Here is an 18,486-nt window from a genome sequence, read left to right on the forward strand (position 1 = left end):
GATGTCTTTTTACACTGAAGCTGAAAGCACTGTAATGTCTAAATGAAGTAAACAAACGTGTAGTTTAGTGTAAACCATTCCATCTGTTGTATTATATCCAGTTGTATTTAGTTATTAACCATAGGTTGGAACTTCCCATCCAATGTGATTAAGTCATTAGTACAAGTCATATGCTGCCTTCTGTATTTTTGCCATGTGTGATTTTGTTTTGGGCTTTTCCATGCAGCATGCCTCTTCATCAGTACCTCCAAGGTAGCATGTGGCGGGGCATATCAGTTTGTCGTTTTTAACAATTTCAACAGTGTCTGGGGTGGTTATATTAAAAACAAAAATCCTCCCATAACCAGAATGGTTATTAGTTATTTAATTATATACTACCATGTACTGAAAATAATTGTTCTTAAAGTACATGTTTGCGTTTAAAGCCAGTCAAGTTTATTATAAAAAAAATATGAAAAATATGTGTCAGAAAATGAAGATACGTATGTGATGAAAAATGTATGAAGATGAATGTAAAAATATAAGTCGAATTTGGTCAGTACATTGCGTACATTTTAAAAGTTATATAGATAATTTCAGCTTGAATGGCTTTAAAAACTTGATTACTCGTGTAATTATTAACATTGTTATCTAAAGTAGTGTTAGTGATTAATAAAATGTATCATGTTGAAATGTTGCTTTTTTATTTTGATGACATGTCACTGAATAATCATATCTTTTGATCCATAAAGAACTAAGAACAAAACAAATCTTAAAAGAATAATATAGTGAAATTGTCATATATTTATGAGTACTGAGTATTATCAAAATAAATAATAGATGAACATATACAGTGAACGAAGTCATTTTTGCATGACCAAAGCTTTTTGAATACAACCCAAAGCCAATTGGAAGATTCTTTTATCACATTAAAAGTTTGATAACCATTCTAACCTGATTTCTCCACTGTCCAGATATCGAGCCATGGAGGAGGAGTCAAGACGAGAGCGCGCGGAGCAGGAAGCAGGGCGACACACAGAGGACATGCACTCATCCACAAGCGACGAGGGAGTTCTCATTAAAGACAACAGTGCAGACGAACTGGAACAACCCGGACTCATCCATCGCAGCTATTCTGAAGAGTATGTGGGGGAAGGGTTCTCTATTGAGGGATTTTTATGCCCCCCAAGGTGGGCATATTAAAATTGCACCGTCCGTCCGTCCGTCCGGCTCTGTAACTTTCCCTTGTATGGACAGATTTTAAAATAACTTGCCACATGTGCTCCACATACCAAGACGACGTGTCACGTGCAAAACTCGTGTCCCTACCTCAAAGGTCAAGGTCACACTTAGTGTTTATTCACAATGGAGTGCTGCATATAAGGATATAGAGTATAGGTTGTCGTGTCCGGGCTGTAACTTTCCCTTGTATGGACAGATTTTAAAATAACTTGCCACATGTGTTCCACATACCAAGACGATGTGTCGCGTGCAAGACCCGTGTCCCTACCTGAAAGGTCAAGGTCACACTTAGTGTTTATTCACAATGGAGTGCTGCATATAAGGACATAGAGTATAGGTTGTCGTGTCCGGGCTGTAACTTTCTCTTGTATGGACAGATTTTAAAATAACTTGCCACATATGTTCCACATACCAAGACGACGTGTTGCGTGCAAGACCCATGTCCCTGCCTCAAAGGTCAAGGTCACACTTAGTGTTTATTCACAATGGAGTGCTGCATATAAGGACATAGAGTATAGGGTGTCGTGTCCGGGCTGTAACCTTTCCCTTGTATGGACAGATTTTAAAATCACTTGCTACATGTGTTCCACATACCAAGACGACGTGTCGTGTGCAAGACCCATGTCCCTACCTCTAAGGTGAAAGATACACTAAGTGTTTATTCACAAGGGAATTTTGAATATAAGAACATAACAGTGTAGGTTGTCAAGTATGGGTGGTATTTTTTTATGTTAAGAGGCAATTCAAAATAAATTGCCATATGTATTTGACATGTAAAGGCAAGATCAACTGTTCATGTACTGACCTTGTTCATAGGTCAATGTCACATTTGGGGGCAATCGTCACATACTGTGACAGCTCTTGTTTAGATCTGATTTTGTGTTATGGTGTTATTTTAACTATACTAAAATTGTTCTTTACTATAAAGAATATTTGATCAACCCAGAGTCATAATTATCAGTGACTCTGACAGAAGTTGCATTAAGTAACTGGTAAATTATAAATATTTTTTTTATTTTTAATCTTTGAAAAATATTATGCACAGGTACATGTATGTTGGGACAGCTGGTTATGTATTATGTGAACTTGATTTGGTGTTATGCAATTTTAAATATTTTGCTTCATGAGAAGTCTTCAACTAAATACATTATGGAAAGATGAATTGAGTTACTGAAAATTTAAATTTATTTCTTACTTATTCCTTACGAATAATTAACTTTACTATTATCCTGTTTTCAGGAGCAGTGGTATCCATGACGACTCTGAGTCAGACACATTATCAGAGGTGAAAAGTCGCGGGGAGTCTATTGGAACACCACCCCACACGCCGACATCCCTGGGAACCCCGGACATCCGGGTAGAGCCCTCACCACGTGTTAAAGAGGAATTTCTGGGCCAGGCTGGACAGGGGTCAAGGTCAGTAGAAAGGTCAAGGGTGGAATTTCTAAGGTCATGTTGATTCCTTGTTTTTTTTTTATCATAAATGATGTTGCCTTCACAAAATCATGCCATTATATATTTTGATGATTAACTTTGGTAAAATATTTTTATGTGATGAAATAAGTGAATTAAAGTAGGGTTTAGAAATTTACCTGCTGTATCGTACGCTTGTGAAAAGATGGTCTCATTGTGTGCAAGCAAGGTTTTTCTCTGATATAACTTTATGAAGTAAAAACATTGTGAGTGTCTGTTAGTTACTCACAGACAACAGATAAAGTATACTTTGTACGATGTATTAAATTGGCTCATCTTACAATTGATTTTATAAAATTAACAATTGTACTTGATTTTATGAATATTTATTTTTAAAAGCTGTTTTAAATTTTCAGGGTGTCGAAGCTGGCTGAGAAATTTCAGTCTCCAGACAAAGCAGGAACCGATGATGTAAGTTAAATCAGAAATGTGTGTCATACCCTTCTACCTATATAAGCTATGCTTTATATATCAACTTTCTCCTTTAATTTGGAATATTATAACATTTTGATTGTATGTGGAAAAATAAGGGCAAATGTAAAGACCATCTTAGGGTTTTTTGTTGCTGCACTATCAACTATCAGATTGCATTGCATAATATTTTAAGGGAAAGATTTTTGATAATATACATGTGTCTGATAGTTACGCTTTAAACTTACGGACAATCCCTAGCCAACTGCACAAGCTTAGAATTTTCTATTTAGCGTCATTTTGTGTAGATTTTCTTCTTTAAATTCTTGGGCCAGTATTCAATATAAATTTTATCCTTATCCTTAGACATGCCTTAAAGCTGCACTCTCACAGATATACCATTTTTACAACTGTTTTTTATTTTTATACCCCCACTAACGAAGTTTGAGGGGGTATATAGGAGTGAGCTTGTCGGTCGGTCGGTCTGTCTGTCGGTCGGTCTGTCGGTTTTCATGGTTTCCGGACGATAACTCATGAAAGGCTAGACAGATTTAAAAAAATTTTGGTACACAGGTGTAACATCAGAAGATACAGGTCAAGTTCGATATTGGGGCTGGTGGGGCCGAGATCAAGGTCACTGTTACTAAAAATAGAAAAACGGTTTCCGGACGATAACTCATGAAAGGCTTGACAGATTTGAATTTTTTTTGGTACACAGGTGTAACATCAGAAGATACAGGTCAAGTTCAATATTGGGGCTGGTGGGGCCAAGGTCAAGGTCACTGTTACTAAAAATAGAAAAACGGTTTCCGGACGATAACTCATGAAAGGCTTGACAGATTTGAAAAAATTTTGGTACACAGGTGTAACATCAGAAGATACAGGTCAAGTTCGATATTGGGGCTGGTGGGGCCAAGGTCAAGGTCACTGTTACTAAAAAAAGAAAAACGGTCTCTGGACGATAACTCATGAAAGGCTAAACGGATTTGAACATTTTTTGGTACACAGGTGTAACATCAGAAGATACAGGTCAAGTTCGATATTGGGGCTAGTTGGGCCAAGGTCAAGGTCACTGTTAATAAAAATAGAAAAATGGTTTTTGCTTCATAACTTTAATTGGGCATGAGATATTGTGATGAAACTTGCTGTATAGGCAGCCTCTGTGAAGACAATGCTTGTGATTGAAAATGGGGCCAGTGGAGTAAAGGTTTTTGTGCACTGTTACGAAAATAGAAAAACGGTTTCCGGACAAACAATACATGCATGATAAAAGAAGATGCAGTGTGCAGTAACCTTGGAGTTATGGCCTCTTTTCAAAGGAATGGTTTGCCATTCCTGTGTCCAGGCGGCATTTGGGGGTATTCGTCACTCCTGTGACAGCTCTAGTTTATCTTGGAAAGAGCAAATTTTGGCGAAAATATCTGCAAACCAATGAAAAAAGATTGCTGACAAAAGATCAGATCGCAGATTTCTATATTTCTGTTCGAAAATTAATGTTTTATGGCTTAAACCAATACTAACGGTTTAAGAAAAATGCATAAAACATCAATTTTTGAACTTTAATATAAAACTCTGCGATCTAATTTTTTGTCAACTGTCTGGTTTCCATGGATTTTCGCAAAAAATGGCTTGTTCCAAGGCAAAAAAATAAAAAAAGTTGTCAAAATGTTGAATCTGTGAGAGTGCAGCTTTAATAGTTACATTCAGTATATTGGCCAATTAATTCTACAGGCCAATAGAAACACTCAGATTCTACTCTTGAATTTAAGTTTAATCTAAGTTATTGAATACGGCCCCAGATGTAGAAAGCAGCTTAGAATTGGCTGAAAAGAGCTTGTTGCGTTTCCCTGTTCCATCAAAAGACCAAAGTATTGTAGTTGCCTAAATGCTAATAGTCTTTTACCTTCAATAACCTTGAACTACAGTTTAATGCTTATAAAGAGTTTTGCATAATTATTTGTAGAAAACAATACTTTTTGGAAAAAAAAAAGAAGTTGTGATTGATCTATATTTTGCATGAAATTGAACACATGTAGTTTTGCATGATATTTTGCATGATAAAGGCATGTACAATTCACATTAATAACTTTAGGGAGAAAATTTGAAATAGATGTTAAGCTTCAAACCAAATTTATCTGACCAGATATTCTGGTTCTGCAAACAGCTGTTTTGCTAGTTAATAAAGCAACATTTTTAGCTCTACTGGCCAAAGGCCAGAAGAGCTTATGCGATGGTAATGTGTACGTAGTATGCGCATCCGTGCGGTCGTGCATTCGTGCGTCTGTAGATATCCATTAGAGCTGGGTTCCTTTCGAAAACCAGCCAGATCCGCCCATGCATGCCTAGATTATGGCCCTTGATAGTATAAAAAAATGCTATTGTGTAAACAATTGGTTGTGAACACGATACAGTCTTCAGTTTTTATTGTATCTCAATGAAACTTGTACAGTATCTAGATATCCATTAGAGCTCGGTTCCTTTCGAAAACCAGCCAGATCCGCCCATGAATGCCTAGATTATGGGCCATGAAAGTTTTAAAGAAATGCTCTCTATTTTTAGCCAGGTCTGCATGAGCGAATTCTATTTTTAGCCAAGTTTACATGTACATGTAAATTCAAGTCTAGAGTTAAGGGAGACAATTTGCAAGTCTAGGATTTTGAGAGACATTTTGCTTTTTGCTTCTGCAGCTGATTTTGTGAATTACTCTGCCTTGTTCTTGTTGAAAGCCCAAAGGCCATTTTTTAGCTTTAAGTTCTGTAGTTTGCGCATTCATCTTAACAAAATTGGTTGTGAATGTTTAAGTTATGCACCTGGTGTCATTACTGGCCACACCCAGGGTTCACAGGTTTGGTAAACATAAATCTGGAAAGGTTTTAAAATCTTTTTGTGTGTTCATGCATCCATCTCAGCACAATTGATTGTGAATGTTTGTTCAAATTGATCAATGTTGTTCTAGGATGCCCTTGACTTTGACCTTTTGACCAACTTTTTTTAACTTTTAAAACTACAGAAATTTTTACTATGAGTACAGCTTTGAAAGCATTTTTTTGTCAGATGACTTTTACTTGGCACATATTAAAATAGTTCATGGAACTAATCTGCTTATAATACTTTCTGGGCTCAGATGTTGAACGTGCTACGTTTTCAGGTAAGCCAAACACAAAACATAAACCATATGTCTGTTGCCTTTTACCCATACATACATGCTCTGGATTGATACGACCACAAAAGCCATGCCAGTAGAGCATAGGCCCTTTTGGGCCTCTTGTTATTAATTCTTTGATGCTTGGTTTTGAATATCACAGCTTATTTTCTCTCTTTGATTTCTTGCACTTTTAAGGCACATAATTTCATAATATCTTCATCTAATGATTAATTTACCATTCTTAATATAATATATCTTGACCAACATTGAAAAAATTCCCTCTACACTAGTGATTTTTAATGTTCTTAAATGATGGATTGTGCTACTCAGTTGTTTGGAAATTGACTGCCTTGTTGTGCAACAAGCTGAACAATATCCAAGGCATTCATTTCAAAATAATGCAGTTTCATGTGCATTGTAGAATGAAGAAAAATAAATAAATTTTGGCATGGTTTCCAATCATCTGTTTGGTACGAATACGTTAACATGTATGTTTATGTGATGTAACCCTTACCTGAAACTAAGATATATATTTAAATAAACATAGCTACTCAGACTTAACCTCTGTTATGTGTACATGTACATTACCCCGCCCCCTCGGGGTGCCTGTCTTCACAGGTTACTGACGGTAGGTCGCCAGGAGTCATATTTGTCCGTCGGGGCTCAGCAGCGAGAAAACGTCCACCGAACATGTCACCAGCGCCCCTCGCAAAGCAAGAGTCGTTCTCTGACCTGGTGTGTGCCGCGGTGTATTGTTGTGTTGTCTAATCTGATGTGCTGTTGTGTTTTACCTTACCCATATTATTATTCAGTATATTGTGTGACGCAGACTCGTTGGTAAAGCAAAATTACATAATGCGGCGCCATTCAATTCGCTGCTCTCTTGTCATTAAACTTAAATGAAGAAAGATGTTCATCACAATCATTGCTAGTAGATACATAATACAATGATGAGTTCATGTTTTCACAATGGCCACTTCATGAATTTTGTTTAAATGAACACGCACTGGGCTAAATCTACTACAGGAAAGGAAACATGCTCATGATACATTACAAGTGCTAACCAACAAGTCTGCAAAGTTTGTCTCCCTTGATATTGTAGAGTTACTACTGATTGTTAAGTTAGTCCGGTTTCCTCCTGTTTACCAGCTGTATAGCCTGACATTAATGTCAAGGGTTCCATGTACAGGGTTCGTAGGGAAGGTGGTCATACTACAGTGGTTTCGAGATGTGGGTTGTTTTTGCAGTCATAACCAAATCCTCAGCATGCTGATTTTTCAATTGTTTTCTGATTTTCATATCTCGCTTAATTTGATTTCTGGTAATTATTAAATATGTTTCCATGGTAACAGTTTGCATGGTTCAGTTTTTGCATGTTTTCTTAAAAAAATTAAAATATGCCTTAAAAATTGTGTTGCAAAAAGTCATTTATTACTTTAAAAAAAAATGAAAAGTGTTTTATAAGTATGTGTTTATATAAGTATTTCAAGAAACACAATCAAAAATTAATTTTAAACAAAGGAGCAAATGATTTATTACCAAGTATCCCTCCACAGGTTGATGGTAAACTGTACGCTGTAAGTTGTAAACCAGTCTGAATGTCCCCTAGCATCCCTGTATAACCATGGAAAAGGAATTTCTATTATCGCTTTCAACGAGTATATGACATTTCAAAACGGTGGTTACTTCCCTTTGCTGAAGAGTAATCACTTCTCTGATGCAAATCATATGATGAGGAAAAGTCATGTGACCACATTCAAAGTCTTGAAATATGTTCTATTAATATTTAAACATACCTATAAATATAAAATCTTCATAAATTTTATAAAGATTTTTACAAGACATTTTAGCAACAAGAATAAATAAAGTTAATTCTTTAATAATAATTATATAGCTGAATTACAGCCATCTGTTCGTACTTCTGAAGTCAGAGATTTTTTCTGCTCGCCAAAGGAGATCACTGGGTAGGGAATTGATAAAATATCGATAATATACCAAAATTGATTGTTGAAAATGCAATAATGCCTTTACATTTTTGCTTTTAAATCAGGCAAGGAAAATTTTAGTAATGTCAAAACATCTCATTACCCTTCAAATGTTTTTTCTTCATTGAACTTGAATTTCAACTAACAATATGTAATTTTTATGAAATAGAAGTTCAACAAACAATTTTATTATATTAAAAATATTTAATCGATCCCTGTATGCAGTGAGCTCCCTTTGTAAGCAGAGAAGAGCTCTAAACACCATACCAATTTAGGGTTATGCTGAGTAGACAGTTATTGTGTAAAAATCAAATGAAATATTCCTTTTCCATCCAACAATGTGATTGCTGTGCATTTACCCATAACATGTATAACATTCAGGTTTCATTCTGGAACCTCTTGAACTATATGACTCAACTGATTAATTATCAATAAAACAACTAAAGGAATGAACGTATTGATCTTAATGATCTTCATCTGCCTATTGTTTCCTTTTTGATAACATGAATAATAGCATGAACTTTTCTATTGATTTAGAGAAATGTAAAATGATAACTATTTCCTTTGTTTTTATGTTTCCTAAATGTGCACAAAATTCCAAAATGCACCATCTTGCAACAGCACCTTGCATTTCCTCATACGCTAGAATTCTGCACTGGTATTTGAAAACGTTTGTCTGGTAGACGCTACCTTGTATCTTTAACTTTTTCACAGAAAATATGGTGAAGTTTTTGTATTAATAAGTAAATGAATGTTCTGGTGATAGTTCATTGATTTTGGGATAGGTAATCATTTCTTGGTGAAGGATTAATCAACATGTTTATTTTCAAAGATAATTATTACATTATTTTGTTCATCCATTCATTACTATAAATTATGTACAATTAAACCACAGGATTCTCCTACAAGTCTTGGTTCATCTTTGTCACCGGAACAAATCCAGCATATTGAAGACTCGTTACGGAAACCTCTCGATCGTCCGCAAGATTCCCTGAAGGTTGCGTCAGCTGATGATGTGTACCGAAGCCCACTCAAACATATCAGAGACAAGGCAAAACATCTTGTTGGTAGGTAGACTGAACTTGTAATGTGCAAGGTCATCTGCGAAAATGAGACCTGTTGAGGTTAACATGAAACGGAAAAAAAAAACACTTTTTTTAAGAGCATTACAAAACACACTTTTATTAATGTGTAAAATTAAAATCAACATTTTCGAAACTATGTAATGATATCTATGATTGGCTGATTATGAGGCACAAAAACCTTGCAAAAATGAAATCATCATTTTATCCACATATCTCATTTTCATTGACGAAGTGACGCATTAGCATATTTTTTTTCCATTAATTAACATCTATATACCAATTCATGTAGCTTGTTTTTTTTCTTTCGATTATAATTTAAATTTTGATCATAAAGTACGCTACTTTTTTGATATTTTTGTTCTTTCTTTTCTGCTTGTTTTGTGCAAAATTTGTCAGACAAAGGCTGTTGTTGTTGTCAGTAATGTTAAGTGTTTAAAACTTGTTTGAAATAATTAAAAAAACACCCAAAACTGCATCGAAAATTAAAAGAATTAATGTAAAAACTTGAATGTGTAATTCTAGTACCTCCCTATCCCTGGAGCGTTCCGCAAGAATCTTTACGAGAATGTAAAAGTTTCCCTAGTGCCTCAAACTTGTCCTATACGGACTCGTTAAAGAGAAAGTCATCATTTTCCTCTACTCTGCTTCGACGGACAAAATCGTCTATTAAGTTGCTACGCGATATGAAGAGTGAGTTAATGAATGCCAGAGTTATGCAACAGTTCCTGTTCCTGAATGTTGAGTTACTGCCCTTGATTTCTCACTTTAGTTTGCCGACTCAATGATGCAGTCATTTCTGTCAAGTTTGACAATAATTATTTAGTCTTTTATTTTCCTGTTATTAATGCCCGGGAATACTGGCAAAACTCTGGTAGAATGAAGTGTCACCTTTCTGAGCAAGAATAATCAAATTTGATGGTTTGATTAATTCCAATTTCCCTTTTCAACATTCCTATAACACTTTCACTCAATGATTTTTAAATCACATTTTGTCAAATGATTTGATCGTGTGTTCCCGTTTGTTTGTGGTAAGATTACATAAAGTATTTGTTTCAGTAAAGATGTTTGCCAGTTCCACAAATATGATTTTTATAAAGGAGTCATGTAATGAATATTTTTGTATTTTGACTTTACTAAAAAATGTATTTTGAAATGACTGCATATATATCAGCGCAAGCACATTTTCAGAAAGGCATGATAGCTCTTTTTTCAACTGTTCTTCACTCAATAGAAATGATAAAGATTAAACGCAGCATTGAAATATGCTAAGCTTTTGACAAGTCTTGCTGTGAAGCGGAAAAAGTAAATTATGTATAAAATACTTGAATAGTGTTTTATCTTGTTTATGAAAGGAAAAAATATAGGAAATGTGCTATCCCTTGTGTTGTTAGTAACAACACTTTTACCTTGACCATAACAAAAAAAAACATAAAGGTATTCTTATGGAACTTTGTACATCTGTTGCCAGGGACAATACACACATGTTAAAAATTGTCACGATATTCCCCTTTTTCAACTGGAGTACTTTTCTTTTATATCTACCTAAATCAATAAATATCATCCTGTGTGAAGGCTGCGTTCAGGGGTAGTCTCATCATTCCTGTAATAGCTCTAGTTATTAATTGTATTAGCCGCTTTAACAAGTTGAAAATAGTTTGAGAAATCTGACCCCCCTGTCTTAATACCAATGATTTAGGCATGCTCTTATAGCTCCAGGTTTCTATGGTGATATTTAAAGAAACAAAATTTGCCGCTTCTTACTTTTGCTTTCTTTTGCCCAAGTTCTCTTCAGTTTCTGTTTGTTTCACTGTTGTTATGTTGTTGACTTGTTATATACATGTTCAAGGTACGTGAATGACGCGTCTTGTTATATACATGTACATGTTACGTGAATGATGCGTCTTGTTATATACATGTACATGTTATGTGAATGATGCGTCTTGTTATATACATGTACATGTTACGTGAATGATGCGTCTTGTTATATACATGTACATGTTATGTGAATGATGCGTCTTGTTATATACATGTACATGTAACGTGAATGATGCGTCTTGTTATATACATGTACATGTAACGTGAATGATGCGTCTTGTTATATACATGTACATGTTACGTGAATGATGCCTCTTTCTTGTTGAGTAAATGCTACTCTTCTCTCTCTCTGAAGTATAAACCAACATTTTCTTGTTGGAGAGCATTTTTGAAAATTTCTGACATATTATTTTGTATTTCAGTAATGTTGTGAACTTTTTTAGTAACAAATGTAATACACACATGTGTGATAAAACGACATGGTCTTTGTTCTATGTTTCTTTGTAAGAGAAAAAGGTTTTGGTGTAATTGTTGTGTATTTTACATGTTCAAAGTAATACTGGAAACCACTATTCAGTGTTAAATGTTTTTTCAGGCGATCTAACTTGTGATAATTATGTTATAACTTTTTCTGTAAAAACGAGGTTGTGATTAGAAAACATACTAAATGGATACAGTGTATGTGTTATCAACTGAATTCTAACCCTTTAAACTAGTAAAGTTGTATAATGCCTTCTTGTCGAAGAGTATTCAACAAAATATCATTAGATCAATACAATTAGCTGATTTTATTAGACCTTCATTTTAGTTTTTAAAACTATTAACATCATTGGGCTGATTGTTCAAAACTTTGTTAAAGTTAATAACATTGTTAACGTCATCGTTGTTAACTTTCAAATAAATATTGTTCTGTAAGTTTCACAGATACACTTATGATTTGCAGTATTCCTAACAAGAGTTTAGACAACCGTTTCAGCTGTACTTGTTTTGTTTAAATATATGAACACATCGTCAAATATTTCCCCTTTAAAAGTTAACAACGATGTCTTTAATCCCATTGTTAACTTTAACAAAGTTCTGAACGATCAGGCCATTGTTGTTAACTTTTAAATCTTAATTATTTTGGAATTTAAATGGAAACATTAGTGATCTGCAGTATTTCTAACAAGAATCGAGATACCTGTTTCAGCTGTATTCAAATATAGGAGCGTGTAATAGAATTTTTAACCTTTAAAAGTTAACAATGATGTTGTTTATCTAGTTGTTGATGTTAACAAAGTTCTAAACAATCAGACCAGTATGTATTAAAAACATTTTTCTTGCAATATAACCTCATCTGATTTTCCTAGAAAAAAAAATGAGGTATTATTATTGCCTTGTAGTCATTGACATAGTGCAAAAACTTCAGCCTTAGACTTTACTAAGAATTAATGTGAAGATATTCAAATGAAACTTGTCACACATGTTGCCGGAGACAATGTGCACATGTGTCGTAGCCAGGCCCCATAACTCTGACTTGAATAGTTGTCATGAAATGCCTTTTTTAATTGAAAACAGACGAGCATTTCCATATGCTCAGTGGTGCTCTTGGGTCCAATACTTTCATGTCTAACTTGCAAATTACATCTTCTTGCGCAATGTTTTTTTCTGATGAGATGGGACCTTTGGGTGTCTAACTAGCATTTTCGTCTGTTTAACATCCTGTTTTCTGTGTGTCCCAGCGGGTAGCGGGGGTCGGAAGAAGAAAGACTCTTTGGCAGAGGACAGTGACGATGAAATGGATCCACAGAGGACGTCACCTGTCTCCAAGCATAGCTTACACTCTAGTGAGATCTGTTACATGTTTTAACAAAGAAATAACCTTTATTAGTTGACTTGTCTTTTTTCAAAATTAAGTTTATTTGGTTCTGCTTCAAACTGCTTGACTTTGCATGTTACTTTGTTTCGATTCTTCATATTACTTACAAAACAAGATGTTCATCACTTTATCAATATCATGAATGTTAAAAAAGGAACAAATTATGTTTTTTTTTATGTAGAAATATCATGATCTGTCTGCTTATTTTTTTTTTGTATTAGATTTATTAGCTGTTCTTATGTTCTAGTTTTTCATATTAATCCAGACCATCAGCTTTGTTTATGTAACTTAATGTTAAACATAAAGATTCTTACACAATTTATTCAACTTCATTATCTCCCCCTTGCAGTGGGAGGGATCAACGTTCTACCACATCTCCATCACCATCCTCTGTCCCCTAAATCCCCACAGCAGGAAACTAGTCCTGGTTTCCCCGAGGATGAGAAAGGCAAGGCAATCGAGAAAAAACGTCGCACACGGAAGGAGAAAGGCGAGAAAGATAAGGAGAATAGTCGACCCCCAGACCTACACATTCGGGGAAAGACGAAGTGGCAATACCCTGAGGAATTCGTGATCAAAGAGACCTGGGAACTACAGGCGCTAGACAAGTTCATAAATGAGAAGGTGGGTGGGGGAATGCTTTTGAGAATGAAATGGGTGGGGTCATGCTGTTTTTAAAGATATTGGTTAAGTAATGCTGTTATTGATAAAGTGGATTGGGCAAATACTGTTGTTCATAAAGTGGGAAATTGCTGTTGTTAATGAAGTGGGTGGGGGATGCTCTTAATGAATTGGGTTGGGGAATGCTGTTGTTAACGAAGTGGGTGGGGGAACACTGTTTAAGCATTTACTTTGACACTGTTGATTTTGCCCATTTGCGGAAAATCAAATTGGTTTGTCTCTCATTTCAGTATGATCTAGTATTCAAGATAAGCCAGCTGTGCAAAGAGATGGGATGACAGTTTCATTTTGATTTTGTTTTCAAGAAGTCTCTCAAATTGAGTTAGTTTAAACTAGGGATGCAAACGAATGGCAAAATTGATATTCGAATATTCGGTAATTCTTTCGATCGAATATTCGATAACCAAAATACATCTTTTAGAAAGTGTAGTAAACTATTATTATCATTCGCTTAAGTAATAGCCAAGGCATTTTAATCCTACTTTGTCGTAGCAAGTACCCGGTCGGACCCTGATTTCCCCAAATGAGCCTCTGAAATTCCCCATTTTTACATAGAAAAAAGGTAATACATTATGAACAATCAAAAATCAAAATCGAATAATTTCGCTGCCTTCATTTTGTGAAACAATGTGAAATTAGATGGATTCCTTATCACATGGCGTAATGAGCCAATGGAGGGTCTTTCCATAGGACGAGCAGCCTCGTTCTGGGATAGACCTCTACCTAATATACCAAACAAACTCGGGAACTAGTAAAATAATAAAATGAAAACATATATGAATTTGATTCTTCTATTGTACATCAATAGAGGAAATATATCCTAAACGCTATACTATACAGTTACATTTCAAAACAAGAACAGTGCATCGAAACATGGAAAACAGTTAACAGCTACAACTACATTATTGTAGCACATGCCATACATAGTATCACGGCGATTTGAGCAATGTTGCACAGCTTAATTTGCAACCGAGACAGCACATTAGTGTGAAGGCTGATTCCTTAAATCCTTAATTGGCAAATGCATTTAAATTTACCGAAAATAATTTTTTTTTTGGTGTCATTTGTCAGATTGCCAGTTGTTTGTTTATCTGAGTTTATCAAGGTCTGCCCGTGCCCATTGGCTGCATTATGGCTTGACCCTGCTGTGACGCCATCACGACTTAAATTGTGTTTAAATGCCATAAGTGACATGAGATAGAAGTGACAGCAATTCACAGTCAAGTCCAGACATTGGATTACTTGAAGAAACAGAGTGAGATACAAGAGATCCGGGTGCGATACCCTAGCTCTTTGCGAAGAGACCTCTTGGTTCTTTAACGTGCTTGGTGTAAAGCACCGATACACGGGATACAACTTTCCAGTTGTAAAATTACGGGGACTTTTTATAGTACCTGGCGATATGTCCCTAAATGACATATGACGCGTGTTTAGTGTATTGTCATCACATTCACACCTCTGTCATTAGGGGCCAATCATTGTAAAAACATGACAAACGAACTATATACACAATAGCAGCCTTGTAGGTCAAAGGTTTTTTATTCCATTTATTCAACATTTTTTTTCTAATATTCGAATACCGATTATAACATTCGAATATCAAACGTTTGATCGAATATTCGTTTGCATCCCTAGTTTAAACTAATGATATTTACATGTATCGTTGATTCCAGATAAGCCAGCTGTGTAAATAGACAGGGAGGGAGTCTCAGTTCGACTTTGTATTCAATATAAGTCTCTAAAGTAACTTTTAACTAATGAAGTTTATCGTGTATTCCAGATAAGCCAGCTGTGTAAAGAGACAGGGCGGGAGTCTCAGTTTGATGTTGTGTTCAAGAAGTGTCTCAAGTCATTCCACACTGACCTTAAGTCACATCTCGCAGTCTTTCTACAGGTAATAATCATATACAGGGTGTTCCAAATGTCTTCACAGGCCGTTTTCAGTCCATTTTGGAAAAAGACCCTGGACAATTTGGGAAAATTTTCTCATTATGAAATTTGCATTTGGAATAAAAAATAATTGATTCACATTGTCCATCAAAAGAAATACCAATGTAACATTTGGCGTGCATGTAAGGGAATTATATTTAGATTTAGAAAATTAGTGAAAGCACTGACAGTTTGTAAAAATCAATGATGACTCGTATGTTCAGGTTTGTTTTGTGAGCAGTAGAGTAAGAGTACCTAGAAAAATCTGACCTGCTCGCCTTTATGACACATGAATTAAGCTCAACCCGAAAATAGTGTTTGCATTTTAATAATATTGAAAATAGTGTTTGCATTTTAATAATATTTTTGTCAGTTAAAGCTTTACATAAGTTAAGTTTCATCTATATACTGCACATAAAACAATCGACAATAAACAAATATTGACATGAATTATTAACAACAGCATTACCCCACCCACTTATTTTACTGTTCAATTTCAGGAAGAAAACAAACCATGTAATATGAAATACCGTGACTTATTTGTGAACTTTGAGAACACAATGGAAGCCACTTGCGCGGAAGAGCAAGTGACAATAGACTTTCCTGTGACTCTGTGTATAAATGCATTCCGTGGATATTTAGACGAGTTCAGAAAAAGTGCCAATACGAGGAAAAAAGAAGCCAAACATAAAAAGAAGCAGAAGCGAGAAAAGGCGAAAAAGGACAAAGATGTGATAGTAAGGCTACATCAAGTCAATTTTTTGTTCCACATATTTTTAAATATAAAAAAATTGAGAGAGCGCACTTAAGAAAAAAATTATATTTTTCTTTCTTCATTTTTCATAAAAATCAAAAGGAGTGCATAGTGCGAACACTTTTTTTCTTATGATAAATACAGAGAAGAATGATTTTTCAACATATTACCCGTTAACCAATTTGAACACAATCTTAAACTTAATCTCTTTTGGGCATTGGAAAAATGTTTCTATAGTTATTATTTACTCAATAGTTATGATAAGAGATCTTGGGTACCTTGATGGCTTTAAAAGAAATACAAGAGAAGGAAATACTTCTTATTATTGAAATTATTGCTTATATTTCCCCCCCTCTCTTCAGGACCATCAAGGTCACCGGTTCCTTCAAGGGCAGTTCGGGATTCCAACATTTTGTGAGATGTGTTCAAACATCATCTGGTCCCTTGAGAAGGGATATGTCTGTCAAGGTAAATGGATATTGATGTCATATTGGAATTATACAGAGTATATACCGCATGATTTTACTGCTCTCTTCACTTAATCATTATTTCCCAAAGATAACCAATATTTTAAACCAGGCACAGGTTGACCATAACAGCAGTGCTCCAGCTAGGCCTAAATAGCAAGGTGGGGCACCCCGCTGCCCTTTTCAAGCACCCTGCTGCCCTTTACTACACCCTGCTGTGCCCTTTTGTTTGACAGAGTCAATTTTCAGAAATAAGTATGAAAATAATAAATATAAATAGTTTTGACACTAAATTAAAGAAAACAGGTAAGGTATTCATTACCAACTATTAGGATTGAAAGTAATTACAACAAATACACAATAAGAATTCAACATTGGCCCTTGCAAGTGCCTGATCAAGGATCATTGAAAGTGCCCTTTTTGACCTTGCACCCTGCCCTTTTCAAATCCTGGCTGGAGCACTGTAACAGGTTCAGGTATGGCAAGGCAAAAGCCCATTATTCAAGAAATATTTGGTAGCTCAAACCAGAGAGTGATGAGCAGAAAACTGACAAATTTTTCACGTTAAGGTCCATTGTACATTAAGGGTAGGTTTCTTATAAAATATTTTATGAGCTGATCCCCAAAACTTTCAATTTTTAAATTAAAATAAAATTCATTTCTGCTTGTTGCATCGTGTATGTCAAATTTTTACTCATATGTTTACACAAAACCTACTGTAAACATTCCAGTATGCAAGTCGACGTGCCACAAGAAGTGTATGTACAAGCTGTTGTCTATCTGTCGGGGCTCGGACATATCAGACCAGGTATAACACTTACAACTTGTTTATTTTTGTACACACTATGGGGCTTGAGGGTTTAGGCTAGCTATCCTGACTTTAATACTCACCTTTGTTGTTAGTTGCTCTGTTTTTCAGAAGAAAAAAACAACCTTTTGATTAGACCAATATAAATTAATTGCTAGATTTTCATCCAATATTCTTTTTAAATTGAGGTGGGGGTGATTTTTTTTCTTTTTTCTTCGATGACTTTTTCATTGTTTACTGTGTTCATGCTCTTTCTTAAGGCACCATATACATGTGTTTCTAGATGCACAAAGAACATGATTGTAACAATTCTCCTTTTTTACATGTGAATGTTATACATTGACACCTTGGGTATGAATAAACGCCCTTCCCAGACAGTAAAGGACTGATACACAAATACAGACTCTAGTTCAACATTTTTATTTGAGTCAATAAAGTTAAGGGGAGGGGGGAATAAAGTGGAGGCGGAACGGGATAAATAATTAGCATTTAATTTGTAGTTACCTTAAACTCTGTAGACATGTTGTCAGAGACATAACCCATAACTCTAGCTTTAATAATACACTAGTATTGTCCCTTGTAAGACTGAAAAACCCCGCAGACAAGTGTTGGCGTTCTAATCTCTGTGAAGCTCTTAGTTAAATTTTGCTGCTGTGTACTGGTAAAAGTCTCTTGGGATATGGTAACATTGTTTTTGATGAATTTCTTTATATGTTGTTTCTATCATGCTTTGGCGAAGAAACCAATATTGTCAAGCATGAATGCAGTCTTAAGTGTATAATTTTATGACTAAATCTGTGAGTTTATAATGTTCTCTTTAACTTCCTGCATGTGAATACTGTTTTTATAATTAT

The 18,486-nt window shown here is 35.1% G+C and overlaps 1 protein-coding gene across 18 annotated transcripts in view; it reads left to right on the forward strand.

The window, feature by feature from the left end:
* Window positions 1-18,486, forward strand: part of LOC128228088 (unconventional myosin-IXAa-like) — a 75,920-nt gene that overhangs the window by 43,654 nt on the left and 13,780 nt on the right. For 13 of the 18 annotated variants that reach the window (XR_008259886.1, XM_052939179.1, XM_052939194.1 and 10 more), the window contains 13 exons: window positions 954-1,121; window positions 2,461-2,637; window positions 3,051-3,105; window positions 6,869-6,985; window positions 7,807-7,827; window positions 9,131-9,302; window positions 9,843-10,010; window positions 12,857-12,961; window positions 13,343-13,617; window positions 15,455-15,568; window positions 16,104-16,340; window positions 16,720-16,825; window positions 17,556-17,632. Coding sequence is in view for 17 of the 18 variants with exons in the window: in XM_052939179.1 (XP_052795139.1) it covers window positions 954-1,121; window positions 2,461-2,637; window positions 3,051-3,105; window positions 6,869-6,985; window positions 7,807-7,827; window positions 9,131-9,302; window positions 9,843-10,010; window positions 12,857-12,961; window positions 13,343-13,617; window positions 15,455-15,568; window positions 16,104-16,340; window positions 16,720-16,825; window positions 17,556-17,632 (1,792 nt within the window). In the remaining variant the exon portion in view is untranslated. The remainder of the gene's footprint in view (window positions 1-953; window positions 1,122-2,460; window positions 2,638-3,050; window positions 3,106-6,868; window positions 6,986-7,806; window positions 7,828-9,130; window positions 9,303-9,842; window positions 10,011-12,856; window positions 12,962-13,342; window positions 13,618-15,454; window positions 15,569-16,103; window positions 16,341-16,719; window positions 16,826-17,555; window positions 17,633-18,486) is intronic. The other 5 variants (XM_052939184.1, XM_052939187.1, XM_052939190.1 and 2 more) reach the window with 5 other exon arrangements.

This window comes from Mya arenaria, chromosome 3, assembly GCF_026914265.1.
Source record: "Mya arenaria isolate MELC-2E11 chromosome 3, ASM2691426v1".
NCBI lineage: Eukaryota > Metazoa > Mollusca > Bivalvia > Myida > Myidae > Mya > Mya arenaria.